Source organism: Vicia villosa, linkage group LG4 (genome assembly GCF_029867415.1).
Source record: "Vicia villosa cultivar HV-30 ecotype Madison, WI linkage group LG4, Vvil1.0, whole genome shotgun sequence".
In the NCBI taxonomy this organism is placed as follows: domain Eukaryota; kingdom Viridiplantae; phylum Streptophyta; class Magnoliopsida; order Fabales; family Fabaceae; genus Vicia; species Vicia villosa.
The window spans coordinates 31,479,381-31,498,264 of NC_081183.1; the positions used below are offsets into that span (position 1 = coordinate 31,479,381).

At 42.0% G+C, this 18,884-nt stretch overlaps 1 protein-coding gene across 1 annotated transcript; it reads left to right on the forward strand.

Moving 5' to 3' along the window:
* The first annotated feature begins 926 nt into the window (after positions 1–926).
* Positions 927–13,711, forward strand: LOC131596992 (uncharacterized). The gene is made up of 4 exons (XM_058869716.1): positions 927–1,110; positions 1,255–1,733; positions 1,890–2,550; positions 13,602–13,711. Exons 1-4 carry the CDS (start codon positions 927–929, stop codon positions 13,709–13,711), a joined length of 1,434 nt encoding a protein of 477 aa, XP_058725699.1.
* Positions 13,712–18,884: the final 5,173 nt, after the last annotated feature.

The window sequence follows — 18,884 nt, forward strand, 5'->3', positions numbered from 1 at the left end:
CCGACTCCCGTACCTTGATTCTCTGGTCGCAAGACCCTGTTCCTTCCTTTGTTAGGTTTTCTGATATTCCTTTCCCTTATGGGATAAATATATTGGTGGCGACTCTGTTCATTTTTCGCGAGCGTGCGACAGCTGGCGACTCTGCTGGGGATGTTGCTAGACCTGTTGCTGGTCCATCCTTAGCGAGTCGATCCTAGCCTGCGTTTGTTTGTTTATTTACTGGGTGTTTATTTGTTTTTATGTCTATACCTTGTATATATGTTTGCATGTTTACTTTTCTGCCTGCATATCATGTTTATTTCTGTTTGCACATCATGCATATGGATTATATTCTGTGTTCCTTGGGGTCTTCTGTTCTGTTTTGCAGGTTGGGTGGGATTGTTCTATGAGGTAAAAGGCCCAATACCCAGGCCATGAGTGATACCTTAGGAACTAGGAATAGAGTGGCCATGACGGACAGAAGACGTATGTCTGATTGATCCGATCATGTATCCACGGGCAGAGCTTGGTTGAAAGAGGCAATATCGTATGATTACGCCTACTTTCAATCCTCTGTTGGCTTTTTTGACCTACCTTGACCTAGACTACACCCGTGAGTGGGGAGGGATATACATGACAGGTACCGTTAGTGACCGTTCTGTTCTGCTGATGACTTGTGTTCTCATGGTTTCATTGTGCCTATGCCGGACCTTTGATCCTGCAACGTCCGATCTTATCCAGAGGCAACACACTTCTCCTATGTGGGGAAACTTCCATTGCATCATTTACATCATGGCATATTTACCTTCCAAAAAAAAAAAGAGAAAAGAAAAGAAAGAAAAGATGTAGTAAAAAAAAAAAGAAAAAAAGAAAAGAAGAAAAATAGTATTATTTCTCATATGCATGCCATTTTTCAGGGTATCCGAGGTTATTACTTTTCATCCAGGATGGCTAACAACGTGACCGCTACCAGAGAAGCTACAAGGCGTACTCACACTTACAGTTTCCATCGCGAAGGCTTGGTTCAGTTGGGGCAATTGGGTGGATTGATCACTGGTCATAATAAAACTGTGTTCACTGAGAATTATGGAAACATCTTGACCCTTTTGGACTCACACGTCGACGAATGGGGTTTATCTACTCTTCTCCAGTTCTATGATCCTGACTTGCGTTGTTTCACCTTCTCAGGCTATCAGTTGGCTCCCACTCTCGAGGAGTACTCTCACTTTCTCAATATCAAGATTCAACACAAGGTTCCTTTCGTGTGTGTCCCAGAGAAACCTGATTTGAACAACATTGCCAATGCTCTTTATTTGAGCATAGAAGACGTTCTTGGGAATTGGAAGAAGAATGGTAACACTCATGGTTTCTATATGAGTTTCTTGGTTGAGAAGGCCCAAGAGTTGGCCAACAAAAAGATGTGGGAGGCCTTCAACGCCCTTCTGGCCGTTTTGATTTATGGGATCGTGATGTTCCCTAACATTCACAAGTTCGTTGATCTGGCTGCTATATGTCTTTTTGTGGAGAAGAATCCGGTCCCTACTTTGCTAGCCGATACGTACTATTCTGTTCACTCTCGATATGGGAAAGGAGGAGCCATAAGAAATTGTTTGCCGTTGTTATACACCTGGTTTAAGTCCCACCTACCTACAAGTGGTCCTTTCATTACTTCTACTCAGAAATGGCCTCAAAGGATCATGGGGCTTACCGGAAATGACATTGTCTGGTGTCCTACTAGGATGGACGTAGAGAAGGTTATAACTAGTTGTGGTGCTTTTGACAATGTTCCCCTCATAGGAACAAAAGGTGTTATCAATTATAATCCTAAGCTAGCGCTGCGTCAATTGGGTTTTGCACTTGAAAACAAGCCTTTGGACAAAGAGATATTTGAATCCGTTTGCTTTGAGAAGGGAACCGATCTAAAAGGTTTAGAAAAAGTGGTGAGTGCCTGGAATGACATCCATACGAGTGATCAGATTTCTCTAGGTGAAAAAAATGCCGTTGCCAAACAAGCCTACACGGATTGGGTTGAAAATAGAGTTAAAGATCGCCTGTTGCCTTTCCCGAAGGTTAACCCATTGTACGAGCAACCACCTAAGATTCCAATTGCCACTGTACCTGCTGAGAATCGTATCCAGGTAGATATGGAATGCACCCAATTGCACGAAAAGAAGTCAGATGCGCAACCGAAACATTGTCTTGTGGACCAGAAAAAGGTTGAGTTGACACACGAAGCCAAAATGCTGAAGGGAGGATCTTCCAGAGTTCAAAAGAGGGCTAGAACGGAAAAAGGTGATAGAGATACTACTGTTATTGTCGAGGATCACCAGAAGATCCTAAAAAGGGCCATGAAAGAGGCAGAGGAGAGACTCAAGCGAGAGTACCGAGAAGACTTGAAAGCTTATAAGCTCAAGATAGAAAGGGATGCTAGAGTTGAAGTAAAGAATCTGAAAAAGAAACTGGAAGAAGAGACCACTAAAAGAATGGCAATTGAGACTCAACTGAAAGGAAGTCACCTCCGTAATACTCGACTAACAGAAGAAAACGCCAAGCTCAGAGATCGAATGATGGGTATGGAGGACGTGTCTGAGAAGGATTATCTCCCAGAATGCAAAGGATGTGACGAACTCAGGGAGTGCTGCAAGAAGCTAGATGGGCATTTGTTTCGCAAAGATGAGGTGATTCAAAGCCTTCTTAAAGGAAGAGATCGAGAAGCAACCAAGAAACTGTTTGATGAAACTAAGAAGTGGAGCGACGAGCACTTCAGACAAGGAGGACCTCTGTTTTATATTCAGATGGATTGATGTTTGAGTCTGTATGTTTCGACCACCACCAGACTTGTTGGATGGGGTCTTTTATTTCCCTTGCTGAACTATCTTGTCAATGTATGGCTTGCCCAAGTTTAAAATTCTTGTTATGAATAAAAAGAACTAGTTTCTCTTGACACTTATCTTTTGTCACATTGTTAGCTATTCTGGATCAATATTAAATCTTGGATACTCTGAAAATGGCACATCACGTCATACGCACACATGCACTCATACATTCACATTATCACATTGCATTTTTCAGGTTATTGTACAAGAAACTAATTGGGGTCCCTTTCAGCAACAGATTTCTTTTCCGACGACGAAGCTGACTTTCTTACATCCTTACCGTACCCGGAGCAACGAGAGACTCATGGATCAATTTGAGCAGAACCAAGCTGCCCTCCGTAGGGATATGGATGTTATGGGGGAGAGAATGGCCCAACTTATGGAGACTCTCCATGCCGTTGTTCAAGGACAGGATGAACTCAGAAAGAGTGTCGCTAGTTTGGTTAAAGATACTCCTACCAATTCTGCTGACGGAGGGGTGAAAACTAAAGAGACTCCTATTAATGAGACACTTAAAGTGGTGGACGACCACCATGAGGTTATTGATCTTGAACATGATCTCACTACTGAGTTGACCGAGACTGCTAAGATGTACCAAGCTCTTGAAGAACGCCTTAAAGCCGTTGAGGTTGCTAAAACTTCGAGTTTTAACACTGCTGCTATGTGCTTGGTACCTGGGATTGTTATTCCCCCGAAGTTCAAGGTGCCAGATTTTGATAAGTACAAGGGAGTTACCTGCCCAGAGACTCACATTCGTTCCTACTGCCGTAAGATGGCCGCTCACGCTGAGAATGAACCTCTGCTTATGCACTTCTTCCAGGATAGTCTCACTGGGGCCCCGTTGGAGTGGTATATGAAACTCGAGAGGTCTAATGTCAGTACTTGGGGAGAACTTGTTGATGCCTTCCTGAAACAATACCACTACAATACTGCTATGGCTCCTAGCCGTGCCCAACTGCAGAATATGTCACAGAAATCTGAAGAGTCCTTTAAAGAATACGCCCAGAGATGGCGTGAACTTGCTGCTCGAGTTCAACCTCCCTTATTGGACCGAGAATTGATTGATCTGTTTATGGGAACTCTAAAAGGGCCGTATCTTCAACACATGGTTAGTAATACTTCTCCTTCCTTTTCGGATGTGGTCATCATTGGTGAGAGGGTTGAGAACTGTGTCAAAGCTGGCACCATTCAAGGTGTTACTAATCCTAGCAACTCAAGTGGTAATGGTAAGAAGCCGTATTCTGGGTTTGTGAAGAAGAAGGAAGGTGAGACTAGCACCGCTTCTGTTGACCAAGGCCGAGCTCCTGCATATTCTGCTGTTCCACCCCCTTATTATCCGATGCCTTATGCTGTTCCTAGCCCATATGTCCCTCAGGCATATGCTGCTGCTCTTCCACAACCATGGATGGCACCCCAACAGCCTTTCGTACCACAACAACAAGCTCCTGCTCCTCAGAATCGTCAACAGAACCCTAGGCCTCAAGGTCAAAGGGGCCCGCAAAGAACAAGATTCCAAGATAGGCGTATCGATCCGGTTCCGATGTCATATGCTCAGCTTCTCCCTCAGTTGCTTGCTGGTCAATTGGTACAACTCCGTGAACTTGGACCTCCACCTAGTCCTCTCCCTCCCGGTTATGATGTTAATGCTCGATGTGAATTTCATTCAGGGGCTCCAGGCCATACTATTGAAAAGTGTAGAGCATTCAAATTGAAGGTTCAGGATCTCCTTGACGACAAGCTTATCTCGTTCGCTCCTACTGGTCCTAATGTGCAGAATAATCCTATGCCTCCTCATGCTGGTACGACCAATGCTATTGAGTTATGTGATGATCAGATCCTGGTAAATGATGTTAATGAGGTTAGGATGCCGCTAGCAGTTGTCAGAGAGTATCTTATGCAACAAAAGGTTTTGTGTGAACTACATGACTACTGTTTGCAATGTTCTTCTAATCCTGAGGAGTGCACTAGGTTGAGAGAAGAAATCCAGGAATTAATGGATGAAGGTGTTCTTAGAGTGGAAAGGGTCGTTCCTGTCGAAGATGTGGCTACTTTAGAGATCCCTTACCACCCTGCTGAGATATCACAGACTCAGGACACTTCTTTGGTCATTCATGCCCCGAGTACTCCTTTGGTCATTCAGGCTCCGAGGACTCCGTTGGTTATTCAGGTTCCAAATGTTCCTTCAATTCCTTCAACCTCGTCTCTCGTTCCCTCTCCTGTGAATGATTCTAAGGCTGTTCCTTGGAGTTATAATGCCGTGTATATTCGAGGGAAGAAGTTTGACTGTCCTCCAGTGGGTACTTCGAGTATCACAAATATTACTGGCACTAGTGGCATTACCCGTAGTGGTCGGATCTTTGCTGCCCCTCCTCCGCCTCCTAAAGAGACCAACAAAGAGGCTAGTACACAAGCAAAAGGAAAGCAAGTTGCTGTTGATCCTCCTGTAGCACGTAATGCCCAAGATGCCGAACAACTCTTGAAAATCATTAAGAAAAGTGATTACAAAGTGATTGACCAACTTGATCAGACCCAAGCCAAGATCTCCATCTTGTCTCTCTTGGTACATTCTGAAGCTCATCGTGATGCTCTGATGAAAGTTCTGGCTTCCGCTCATGTAACTCAAGACATTACCGTGCCTCAGTTTGAAGGGGTTGTGACCAACATTGCTGCTGGTAATTGTTTGGGTTTTTCTGATGATGAGCTTCCACCTGAGGGTAGAGCGCACAACAAAGCGTTGCATATCTCCGTCAAGTGTCTGGATGCTGTGTTGTCTCGAGTTCTGATTGATACCGGTTCTTCTCTTAATGTGATGCCCAAGGCCACTTTGTTTAAGCTGAGTATGGATGGGATTATGATGAGACCATGCACTATGAGTGTCAGAGCGTTTGATGGCTCTAGAAGGTCCGTAGAAGGGGAAATTGATCTGCCTGTTTTGATCGGCCCTCACATGTTCTATATTGCCTTCTATGTTATGGATATAAGTCCTTCATACACTTGCCTCTTGGGTCGTCCTTGGATCCATGCTGCTGGGGCTGTGACATCTACCCTCCATCAGTGTTTGAAATTTGTTGTGAATGACAAGATTGTTGTGATCACTGGTGAAGAGGATTTGATTGTCAATAATCTGGCATCATACCGTTATGTTGAAGTGGAGGGAGAGATACAAGAAACACCTTTTCAAGCCTTAGAGATTGTGTCAGTTGACAAACTCCCTGTGGTCGAGAATAAGAAGGAACTCGGAGCGCCCCTCTCGTCTTTAAATGATGCTAAGGCTTTCTTAGAAGCTGGTACTCCCCATAGTGCCTGGGGCAAGCTGATTGATGTTCATGAGAAGCGAGACAAGTATGGCCTTGGGTATCAGCCATCTTCCTCTACTCAGCTCAGCATAACTCCTGGAAAGAAGGTGATTCCCCCCATTTCTCAAGTGTTCGTCAGCGCAAGCACCAGTTCTGGAAGTCAGGTTCTCGCCGTGGATGATGATGATGAAGAAGATCTCTCCAGATTCATTTGCAATGCTGCGCCTGGACAGGAACTCAACAATTGGACTATCTTGGACATCCCCAAAGTCACTTTTATGGAGATGTAATTTTCTTGTTTCAATAAGTCATATGCTTCGCCCTAAGCATTTTTGACCTCTTGTATAAAGAAGGGCCCCCCATGTGTTTCAATTTGTTTAATATTGAATGAAAATCATATCTTCGCATGCAATTACTGTTCCATTTCTTTCATTTTTGTTGTTTACTTTAAAAAACTTTTTCAAAAATGGCAAAGCTTTTTCTTTTTTCCTTTTTATGTGTGGCATTCTAAGGCATAAATCATCCATCGTGCAGATCCGGCTCGATTTCCATCAAAAATGATAATGTTACAGTTCCACGTCCTGATATCCTTGAGAATCCAATTGACCAAGCTGATGAGGATAGTGGGGAAGATTGTGAAGTCCCCGAGGAATTGGCAAGACTTTTGAGACAAGAAGAGAAATCTATTCAGCCACATCAAGAAGCCATAGAAATCATCAACCTCGGTACCGAAGAAGCAAAAAGAGAGGTCAAGATAGGTGCCGCTTTGCAAAGTGATGTAAAGAGAAGGTTGATTGAGCTGCTTCGTGAGTATGTTGACATCTTCGCCTGGTCATACGAAGACATGCCTGGTTTAGACACAGATATAGTTATGCACAGGTTACCGCTCAAACCAGAATGTCCGCCGGTAAAGCAGAAACCACGAAGAACTCGACCTGATATGGCTTTGAAAATCAAGGAAGAAGTTGAAAAACAGTTGAAGGCTGGTTTCTTATCTGTGTGTGAGTATCCTCCTTGGATTGCAAACATAGTACCTGTTCCTAAGAAGGACGGAAAGGTACGCATGTGTGTTGACTACCGAGATTTGAATAGGGCAAGTCCGAAAGATGATTTCCCTTTGCCTCATATTGATGTGCTAGTCGACAACACTGCTCAGTATTCGGTGTTCTCTTTCATGGATGGTTTTTCTGGTTATAATCAAATAAAGATGGCTCCTGAAGATATGACCAAGACTACATTTACCACTCCGTGGGGTACATATTGTTATAAGGTGATGCCTTTTGGTCTTAAGAATGCTGGTGCAACATATCAACGAGCTATGGTGACCCTTTTCCATGATATGATCCATAAAGAGATTGAGGTGTACGTCGATGATATGATTGCAAAATCCCAAACTGAGGAGGAACACTTGGTATATCTTGAGAAACTGTTTGCTCGATTGCGTAAATTCAAGTTGAGGCTTAATCCAAACAAGTGCACTTTTGGAGTGCGATCTGGAAAGTTACTTGGATTCATTGTGAGCCAACGAGGGATTGAGGTCGACCCTGATAAAGTAAGAGCGATACAGAACATGCCAGCACCGAAGAATGAAAAAGAAGTTCGAGGGTTCCTTGGGAGATTGAATTATATAGCCAGGTTCATTTCTCATCTCACTGACACTTGTGAACCCATCTTCAAACTGCTGCGCAAAAATCAAGATATCCGTTGGGATGATCGTTGTCAGGAAGCCTTCGAAAAGATCAAGCAGTATCTCCAAGAGCCACCAATTCTCATGCCTCCGGTTCCTGGGAGGCCGCTTCTTATGTACTTAACTGTGCTTGAAGGATCTATGGGGTGTGTGCTGGGCCAACATGACGAGTCCGGTCGAAAAGAGTGCGCCATTTATTACCTGAGCAAAAAGTTTACCGATTGTGAATCCCGCTACTCACTACTCGAGAAAACTTGCTGTGCTTTGGTATGGGCTGCTCGCCGACTGAGACAGTATATGCTGACCCACACCACCCTATTGATCTCCAAAATGGACCCGATAAAGTACATCTTTGAAAAACCGGCCCTTACAGGAAGACTAGCCCGATGGCAAATGCTTTTATCAGAATATGATATCCAGTATGTCACACAGAAGGCCATCAAAGGAAGTGTCCTTGCAGATCATCTTGCTCATCAGCCATTAGAAGAGTATCAGTCAATGAAGTTTGACTTTCCTGATGAAGATATCATGAAACTGGACGATAATGAAGGACCCGAACCAGGAGAGCGATGGACTCTCACGTTCGACGGTGCATCAAATGCTATGGGCCATGGTATTGGGGCAGTTTTGACTTCTCCTCGTCAAAACCACATCCCTTTCACAGCTAGAATATGCTTTGATTGCACAAACAATGTCGCAGAGTACGAAGCTTGCATAATGGGCCTCGAAGCAGCCATTGATATGAGGATCAAGATCCTTGAGGTTTATGGGGATTCTGCATTGGTCATACATCAAGTAAGAGGTGATTGGGAAACACGACACCCCAACTTAGTTCCTTACAAAGACTATATTTTGGGGTTGTTGCCCGCTTTTGAGGAAATCACTTTCAATCACATCCCCCGAGAGGAAAATCAATTGGCAGATGCTTTGGCTACTTTGGCAGCTATGTTCAGAGTTAGCTCCCCTAAAGAAGTGCCAGACATAACGATCCTCCGTTACAAAGAGCCTGCCCATGTGTTCCCTGCTCATTGTCTCACTACTGAAGATGTGTATGACGAAAAGCCATGGTATTACGACATCAAGAGGTATGTTGAGAAGCAAGAGTATCCCGAAGATGCTACGATTGGTGATAAGCGAACGCTTCGAAGGTTAGCATCCAAATTCTTCTTGTCAGGAGACGTCCTGTACAAAAGAAACTATGATTCAGTTTTGCTCAGATGCGTGGATAGACACGAAGCAGAATTGATCATGCGGGAAATTCATGAAGGATCTTTTGGAACTCATTCCAGTGGACATTCTATGGCCAAAAAGATCTTGCGAGCAGGATATTATTGGATGACGATTGAAAGTGATTGTTATGTGTATGTGAAGAAATGTCACAAATGTCAAGTGTATGCTGACAGAATTCATGTTCCTCCGACTCCTCTGAATGTCCTGACGTCGCCTTGGCCCTTTGCTATGTGGGGCATAAACATGATTGGACGGATAGAGCCACAAGCTTCAAATGGACACAGATTTATTCTTGTTGCTATCGACTACTTCACCAAATGGGTTGAAGCTGCTTCTTACAAGAACGTAACCAAGCAAGTCGTTACTCGCTTCATCAAGAAAGAGATCATATGCCGATATGGGGTCCCAAATAAGATCATCACTGATAATGGGTCCAATCTTAATAACAAGATGATGGCAGAGTTGTGTGAAGAGTTCAAGATTGAACATCACAATTCATCACCCTACCGGCCAAAGATGAACGGCGCGGTCGAAGCTGCTAACAAGAATATAAAGAAGATTGTCCAGAAAATGGTTAGAACGTATAAAGATTGGCATGAGATGTTGCCGTTTGCTTTGCATGGCTACAGAACTTCTGTCCGCACTTCAACTGGGGCAACTCCCTTCTCTCTTGTCTACGGCATGGAGGCCGTACTACCTGTTGAAGTGGAAATTCCTTCATTGAGAGTCTTAATGGACGCCAAACTCGATGAAACAGAATGGGTTCAAACGAGGCTTGATCATCTCAATCTAATTGAGGAGAAACGCTTATCTGCTATCTGCCATGGCCAGTTGTATCAAAAGAGGATCAAGAAAGCGTATGATAAGAAGATTCGGCCTCGAGAATTCCACACAGGCGACCTAGTCGTAAGGAAGATCTTGCCAATTCACACTGATCCAAGGGGCAAATGGACTCCCAACTATGAGGGACCATACATTGTGAAGAAAGCATTTTCAGGTGGTGCTTTAATTCTGACAAAGATGGATGGGGAAGACGTTCCGCTTCCAGTCAATTCAGACTCAGTCAAAAAATACTACGCATAAAAGACCCGCTAGGTCGACGCACCTAGGCAAAAATAAGGGCGTCCCGGCAAACCAAAAGGGTTTGGGCAAAAAAAAATTAGGGATAAAACAAAAAAAAGAATAACCCGCTAAGTTGAAAACCCGAAAGGGCGACTTAGGCAAAAAGGGGCATCCCGCTGGATTAAAAACCCGAAAGGGCGATCCAGGCAAAAGTTAGGGATCAAAAGCGAGAGGCTGCAGTCTGAATATCCTTCACAAAGACCACTATACGCCCTTGGCAGAACGGACAGATCAATCCAACCACTACCCTTCTGAAGCAAAGCATTGAGAGGATCAAGGATATGGGAATTGTAGCAATATCAGTTTTAATGGAAATTCGAGCATTTCTCTTTGCCGTTTTGCTTTTTGCATTTTATTTTCCTTTCGCAACTACCTCATTTAGGAGTTGCTTCCTTGTACAGAAGCCTATTCATAGGCATTCCATCAATAAAATGATCTTTTGATAAGAAGTGTTCTTTCCTGCTTTTCATTTTTTTCGCATGCGAGGTGTGATTTAATTCGTTATTAAACATTGCATTGAAAGCGTGGGGGCAATAATCACAAGATCAAAACGAAACATGATGTTACGTAAACATAAAAGTACTCTAAGGGGCACCATTTGCATCCAAACGTTGTTTTTCTGTGCAGGTTGCAGGTTCTAGTCGTCATCGTGGCTTACGACATGCCACAAAGGGCGTCATCATCCCGCGTGAAAGTTCAAGCGTATAATTCATCAGTACTGGTAAGCACAAGACACCGGAAGAAATCCATGTCTCTTCCCTACACGGCAGACAAAGAAGTGTCCATCAGAACCCACGTTTCTCCAAGCAGTGTAAGATGTAAGGAAAGTCGAGCAAGTCACTTCCTCCCCAACAGAGTTATGTTCTAATCCTCCACACAGTTGCCAATCATCTTTGGCACTATGAGGTTTTTCAACGCCCACCCACAATGGCGTCTCAAGATCACAAGCAACGGACCCCAATGATCCTACTCTTCCGGTTCCACCGAAGGCTTTTATTTGGCACTCTTTGCATATAGAATCCATTGCATATAGCATTTGCATCCTCAAAAGTGAAATTCTGGTAAGACAGAACCCAGATGTCATATACGATGTCGTGACATCTGGTCTGTCATCAGTTTAGCTGAGGCAGTACATACAGATCCCTCAATTATTTATTAATTCTAACATCCAGAAGTCTGGATGTGTTGGGATCACAGAGATTCTGTGTTAGCACAGTCATTAAATCACACACTGATGTCAGGCACGATGTTATGACATCCAAACTGAACTTACAAATAAACTTTGCAGAAAATAAAGAACACATCAGAATTGTTCACCCAGTTCGGTTCAAACAACCTACTCTGGGGGCATACCAAGCCAGGGATGAAGTCCACTATTAGCAGTATCAATTCAGAGCTAAACTCCCAGTTTACAACTCCTCACTTAATCACTACCCAATGACCCCTCTACCTAGGTTCTCCCTAGATATGGAATATCTCCATTCCACTCCCAATCATAGCAATGATGTCTAGCAATCAGCAACTCAGCCACTGCATCGACAGCTTAATCACCAATACTGTTAAATATACATAATGGAGTAGTTCCAAGAGTACAATCTTCACTCATTGCTTCACAGCTTCTGAGTGAATAAAATAAACCTCTTACCTACAGGCTTCGAGGTACAAATCAGTGACCTTCCCACAAACCGGGAGGTTCACGTACACGGCTAACCCTAATGGTTACATCTTTCTAAACGACGGCTAGCTACATAAACTAGGTTACAAAGTTTCCTATTTATAACATATTCCCAACTGGACTTGGGCTTACAATCACAACATTATTTGCTGTTACAAATCACAGAAAACTTTCTGCTAAAAACAAGGTCTTCAATCATAAGTTTCCTAATTTATCTTTATAATTAGAAACTGCATAATTCTCGAATATTCTAATCTTGATTCTCTGACCTTTAAATCTGCGCCACATAGGATTGCATAATATTCCATAGAATATTCTGCATCTTTTGAGTACTTACTGAATCTTTATATTCCAGCTCAGCAGGCGCGTGACAGCTAAATATAACAGTAACTGCTGTCAAATACTGATGTCACAGAGCATGTCGTGACATTCCATATAACATCTTGATGCTGTACCTGTTCTGCATAAATCACAGCAAACAGTATTCTTCACTTCAATTCTCTGCTTCTCACATATCAGGGTGCCAAAAAGACAGCCCATGATTTGTTCTATTACTGATGTACAATCAACATAATCTTTAGTTTCCCAAAATAGAGACTGAGATAAGTAAGGAAACATAATAGAAACAGAACAGAAAATGTAACAGCTACTGCTATCAAACACTGATGTCATGACGTCGAGCATGACATCCAACTCACAGCATGTATTAGCTTACACAACCAGAACCTGCATACCCTTTAACACTACACACCACATGTCATGACCTTAGTCAAGACAACAGAATACACATGAATGTTTTACCACAAAATGCAGCCAATCAAAACATCTACAATCTCCCCCTTTGGCAAATTTTTGGCTAAAACATTCTGTCACCACATTAGAGAAACACAATAGAAAAACAACTAGCAAACTATCAGTTATGCAAAATTGCTAAAGCACATCAAAACATCAGACGTACTAAACAGGTTCCACAAGCTACACTATCACATAACATGAACAGAAACAACTTGTCCAATATGATCATGATCTGGGGTGACACTCTCTTCTCCCCCTGTTTGGCCATAAATGTTGCCAAAGCAACGAACATCTCCCCCTTAAAAGTTACTCTTCATGACATGACCACTTCTCATAATGTCTTAACATTTGTTAGGCCATCCTACAAGACACACACAAAAAAACACCATCTGATAATCTTCAGATACCACTTCACCACCAGCTTGATTAGAATACAATCAGTCACACACATTGGAAGATCTACATTACAAGATACACTCTTTCATAAACACCTCCTTTTTGTATTCAACTTATTACTCTTCTGCCACTTGAAAGAACTTCCTCCCTTTACAGAACCAAAGTTCAATGCTCTCATAGACCTGATTGTGAAACCAAGTTTGAGTAAGCAACCTCCATCCTGCAGTTATGCAGTTATGTCATCCAAGCTCACACTTTCATGAATCCCTGCTTCTTTTCCAACAACATCAGACACTCTGATGCATGAGTCATCAGAAGGACTAGTTAGAGACTAATCCTCTAGCTGTACCAAGGATGCCACTTCCTTGAGCAAAGCTATTTCCATGATGTCACGAATACTGCCACTTGTTCTTGACTTCACAGTGTGCATTAACCAATGCACTTCCTTACCTAGATCAGAAATAAACTGATCCAAGTAACCACCATCAAGATTATGATGTCTTCTTCTTCTTGTGCACTCCAAAGCTGAACATGTTTCTTGCCAGGAAAACTTTTTCAGAGATCATATGCTTCTGCTGCCACCAAAGAGATAGATCTTAAATGCACTATCCTTCCTGTACATGGTCTTGAAGAAGATATGTTTCACCATCTTTAAGAACATCAGTTATCTTGAACTTCCAAGGATAATCAATTAAATACTTGTACTTTGCACAAATAACAATTGATCTTAAATCCTTTCCCAGTTAGATTCACCCTTAGGAAAGAGAGAAGAATCTTTCCTTACAGATGTGTCACACAACAACCAGAACCCATGTGACACCGTTCAATAGCCAACTAAACACAAGGCTGAACCAGGCGTGGGGAGGTTAACCAAATCTCCCCCTCAAACAAACAATCATGGAAATTCCACACCGCCTATCCATGCATTGTACATAACAGTCTCATCTTGAATTTTCAAAGAGGTCTTGAAAAGAAAACCTGAATGAATCCTTTTACTTGTACTGAGCTCTACTTCCAACTCCCATAAGCTTATGCCTGAAATAAACTAACATTTTGGGATGGAAGGTTCAGTTGATTGTATTCTGACCAATCAACACAAAAAGCAGATGTCTCCTCTTCCAGATTAGGAGAAGGTTCCAAACAAATGTATTCATACTACATAAGTTTAGCACCAGAACATCTGTTCTTCAACTGGTAGCTGCATACCAGTATGCCATCAGTTCCTTCTTCTTGGAACACACAATACTTGACAATCTTGAAGATCATCAAACAACTTTGCAGATGAATATGAGGAACACTGATCATTTGAACCTCTTCAACCTCAAAAACCATGCCTTTATGAGTGGACTTGAGAAAAGATCTCAAGTATCTTTGACACTTGTACTAACGTTGAAAACAATCTGCTACAAATTCTGTTGAAGACCATATAACCCTAGAGATCTTCTTTCAAAGATAGGATTATGCATCAGATGCTATGCAGCAGAAAATAGCCATATATCAACAGAGATTACACAATGCTTACTCCCAGAACCAGTTGTAAGCATGACATCCAAGAATTGCAGCTGAACAATCCAACAATATGCTTGCTTCTTCTTCAAGCAACACAACAAGACCTAACCAATATTCTGACCAGAAAGAAACAGATAAGCACAAAGAATACCTTATCATTAACTTTACTCCCGCATGAAGGTTTTGACAATCTTCTTCTCTGTACCTTGCTATATGCTGAATAAAACACCTCAAATTCTTCACTCCCGCATGAATCATTTGGATATTCTTGAAATCAGTAACACCATCTTCCCTTGCCACGAGAATACACCTGTTATGGTCAGTTTGGTCCAGTCTTCCACACATAGGTCCATCCTCCACTTCTAGGGACCATTCAATATGAACATGAATGTTCAAACAATCAACTACCTCCAACAACCAGAAAGTATCTCCCATGGATCTCATCCAGAAACAGACAGGATGCCTGCTCTGATACCAATTGAAATTCTGGTAAGACAGAACCCAGATGTCATATACGATGTCGTGACATCTGGTCTGTCATCAGTTTAGCTGAGGCAGTACATACAGATCCCTCAATTATTTATTAATTCTAACATCCAGAAGTCTGGATGTGTTGGGATCACAGAGATTCTGTGTTAGCACAGTCATTAAATCACACACTGATGTCAGGCACGATGTTATGACATCCAAACTGAACTTACAAATAAACTTTGCAGAAAATAAAGAACACATCAGAATTGTTCACCCAGTTCGGTTCAAACAACCTACTCTGGGGGCATACCAAGCCAGGGATGAAGTCCACTATTAGCAGTATCAATTCAGAGCTAAACTCCCAGTTTACAACTCCTCACTTAATCACTACCCAATGACCCCTCTACCTAGGTTCTCCCTAGATATGGAATATCTCCATTCCACTCCCAATCATAGCAATGATGTCTAGCAATCAGCAACTCAGCCACTGCATCGACAGCTTAATCACCAATACTGTTAAATATACATAATGGAGTAGTTCCAAGAGTACAATCTTCACTCATTGCTTCACAGCTTCTGAGTGAATAAAATAAACCTCTTACCTACAGGCTTCGAGGTACAAATCAGTGACCTTCCCACAAACCGGGAGGTTCACGTACACGGCTAACCCTAATGGTTACATCTTTCTAAACGACGGCTAGCTACATAAACTAGGTTACAAAGTTTCCTATTTATAACATATTCCCAACTGGACTTGGGCTTACAATCACAACATTATTTGCTGTTACAAATCACAGAAAACTTTCTGCTAAAAACAAGGTCTTCAATCATAAGTTTCCTAATTTATCTTTATAATTAGAAACTGCATAATTCTCGAATATTCTAATCTTGATTCTCTGACCTTTAAATCTGCGCCACATAGGATTGCATAATATTCCATAGAATATTCTGCATCTTTTGAGTACTTACTGAATCTTTATATTCCAGCTCAGCAGGCGCGTGACAGCTAAATATAACAGTAACTGCTGTCAAATACTGATGTCACAGAGCATGTCGTGACATTCCATATAACATCTTGATGCTGTACCTGTTCTGCATAAATCACAGCAAACAGTATTCTTCACTTCAATTCTCTGCTTCTCACATATCAGGGTGCCAAAAAGACAGCCCATGATTTGTTCTATTACTGATGTACAATCAACATAATCTTTAGTTTCCCAAAATAGAGACTGAGATAAGTAAGGAAACATAATAGAAACAGAACAGAAAATGTAACAGCTACTGCTATCAAACACTGATGTCATGACGTCGAGCATGACATCCAACTCACAGCATGTATTAGCTTACACAACCAGAACCTGCATACCCTTTAACACTACACACCACATGTCATGACCTTAGTCAAGACAACAGAATACACATGAATGTTTTACCACAAAATGCAGCCAATCAAAACATCTACAAAAAGCGTAACATATCTGTCAAAAGCGGAGCATTACGCCATAGAAAAGGTCAAACATGCATACAAAGCATAAGCCAGATAATACAAATCATCCCTCAATCAGAACAATGACCCATCCTCTCAAGTTGTTACCTGTACAAACTTTGCCTGATATCTGCTATCATACTACAAACACTTCCAACCGCGGTGCCGATGCGAGGTATCTTCGATCTCTGATAGGTGTCGGACACAATGCCTTCTTCCGTCCCTCGATGTCGAGTCGATGTTGAGTCATAAGATCGCTACGAGATCTTATTCCTTTCCAAAGTGTGGAAAATCGCACGAGATTTTCTTTCGATGTTGAGTCATAAGATCGCCACGAGATCTTATTCCTTTCCAAAGTGTGGAAAATCGCACGAGATTTTCTTTCGATGTTGAGTCATAAGATCGCCACGAGATCTTATTCCTTTCCAAAGTGTGGAAAATCGCACGAGATTTTCTTTCGATGTTGAGTCATAAGATCGCCACGAGATCTTATTCCTTTCCAAAGTGTGGAAAATCGCACGAGATTTTCTTTCGATGTTGAGTCATAAGATCGCCACGAGATCTTATTCCTTTCCAAAGTGTGGAAAATCGCACGAGATTTTCTTTCGATGTTGAGTCATAAGATCGCCACGAGATCTTATTCCTTTCCAAAGTGTGGAAAATCGCACGAGATTTTCTTTCGATGTTGAGTCGTAGATCGTACGAGATCTTTTTCCTTTCGATCATTGTTTCATACAACCATTCTCTTCGAAAACCCCGTGTCGGCACCGTTACCACGTTACAAGCTATCACCATCCAATCCATTGCTCACTGTAAATATATCCACCAAAAAACAATAAACTTCTCTCTCCCCAGCAGATATCAAAACAAAATAACACTTACACCATCTTCCCTTCAGGACAAATTTCAGGTCTTTGGTATTTAATCTCCTTAAACCTTGAATGTTCGAAGGGCTGTCGCCAATCTCACTTTCAGGTTCAAGACGATTAAATAGGGGCAGCTGTCATACCCCAAATTTGTCCTACCCTTTAACTTCTAACTGGTTTAGGCTTTGCATTTATGTACATACATCACTTAGGTCATAATCCATATCCATGCATTCATATCATTGGTACTATTCAAAGGACGAGCAAGGAAAAGCTTTCCTGGCAGAGGGTTTCCTACCAAATGTGTGGATCTGAGGTGTAGTCATGTGGCTCTATGTTCATTGAAGACTTCTTGGATTGGGGTGTCTCTCTGCTTCAAATCAGGGCATTGATTAGAGGGTACAAGCTTGCAAACCGCCTGGTTCTTTAAATCAGGGTTTCTTTGACCAAAGTCAACCAGTTGACTTTCTGGTCAACAGTTAATCAGGAATGGTTTCTATGTGTGAAAAAGCTTCTCATACTGACTATGTGGATGTGTTTGTCTGACTGGATTTGACTGGAAGAGATTTAATCGGGAATTTCATCAATAGTCGGAAAAATCAGAACAGTTGACTTTTGGGTCAAATTCAGAAGAATTATTCAAATATTGACTCATGGTGGAAAGTCGGTCAAAGAAAGTCGAAGAAATATCAAGAAATGATCAAAGTTACTATTTTTAGATGGTGGGTAAGTTGGGAATTTCCATAAATAGCAACTTTTATACTTAGAGATTTTTGAGAAAAGTTTGGGAATGGTCGACTAGCTGACTTCATCTCCATATTACACATGTGAAATGGCAAAATTTTGAAACAAGTTCAACATCAAAGTTGCTAACCTCATGGAGGTGAACAACTTTGTAGTTGGATATGTTTTCAAGTGAAGCTTGGTTGGAAAGATAAAAGAATCATAAGTTGGAAGAATCAAATTGTTTCAGGTCATATTGCTGGGCATAATGCTGGTCATACGTAAACATTTAATCAAGCACGTGGCGTGCTAATTTCAAATGCGTTTTCCAGGAGTTAGAAGCATTCCATTGGTCCAATATTTGTATGGATCTCATCACCCCTATGTTGTCTACTCATTGGTCTGAGCATCACGGATTTTAGTTGAGATATGAGGAGATTACAAAGCCTCCAAGTGTTTCCCTCGCAAGTTCATGTGTTGGCAAGAAAAGAAGTCACATCTCCTAGGCACGCACAAGCAATTTATCGAGCATGTGGTGTGCCGTTTTCAAATCATTTTGCTAGGTGCTGCGAATACCTCCAGGATCATAATGAAGCATCATACTATTCCATCCCATACTCTCTATCTACTGACCAAATAATCACGGAAATTGGGCTTGGGATGATTTAGTTTCAAGTCATTAAAGCGATGCCCTGGGAAACTTACGTCCAAAGAGGCATCAAGCCAAAACTCTAGTCTGCCAGTCATGCCTTTTGCCAAACACTTCAAAAATA

Excerpts from the sequence above, each read along its gene's own strand:
- LOC131596992 (XM_058869716.1), top strand. The coding sequence starts at position 927 with ATGGCTAACAACGTGACCGCTACCAGAGAAGCTACAAGGCGTACTCAC. Across the intron at positions 1,111-1,254 it reads CTCACACGTCGACGAATGGG|AGAAACCTGATTTGAACAAC; the intron begins GTTTATCTACTC and ends TGTGTGTCCCAG. Across the intron at positions 1,734-1,889 it reads CTAGGATGGACGTAGAGAAG|GGAACCGATCTAAAAGGTTT; the intron begins GTTATAACTAGT and ends TGCTTTGAGAAG.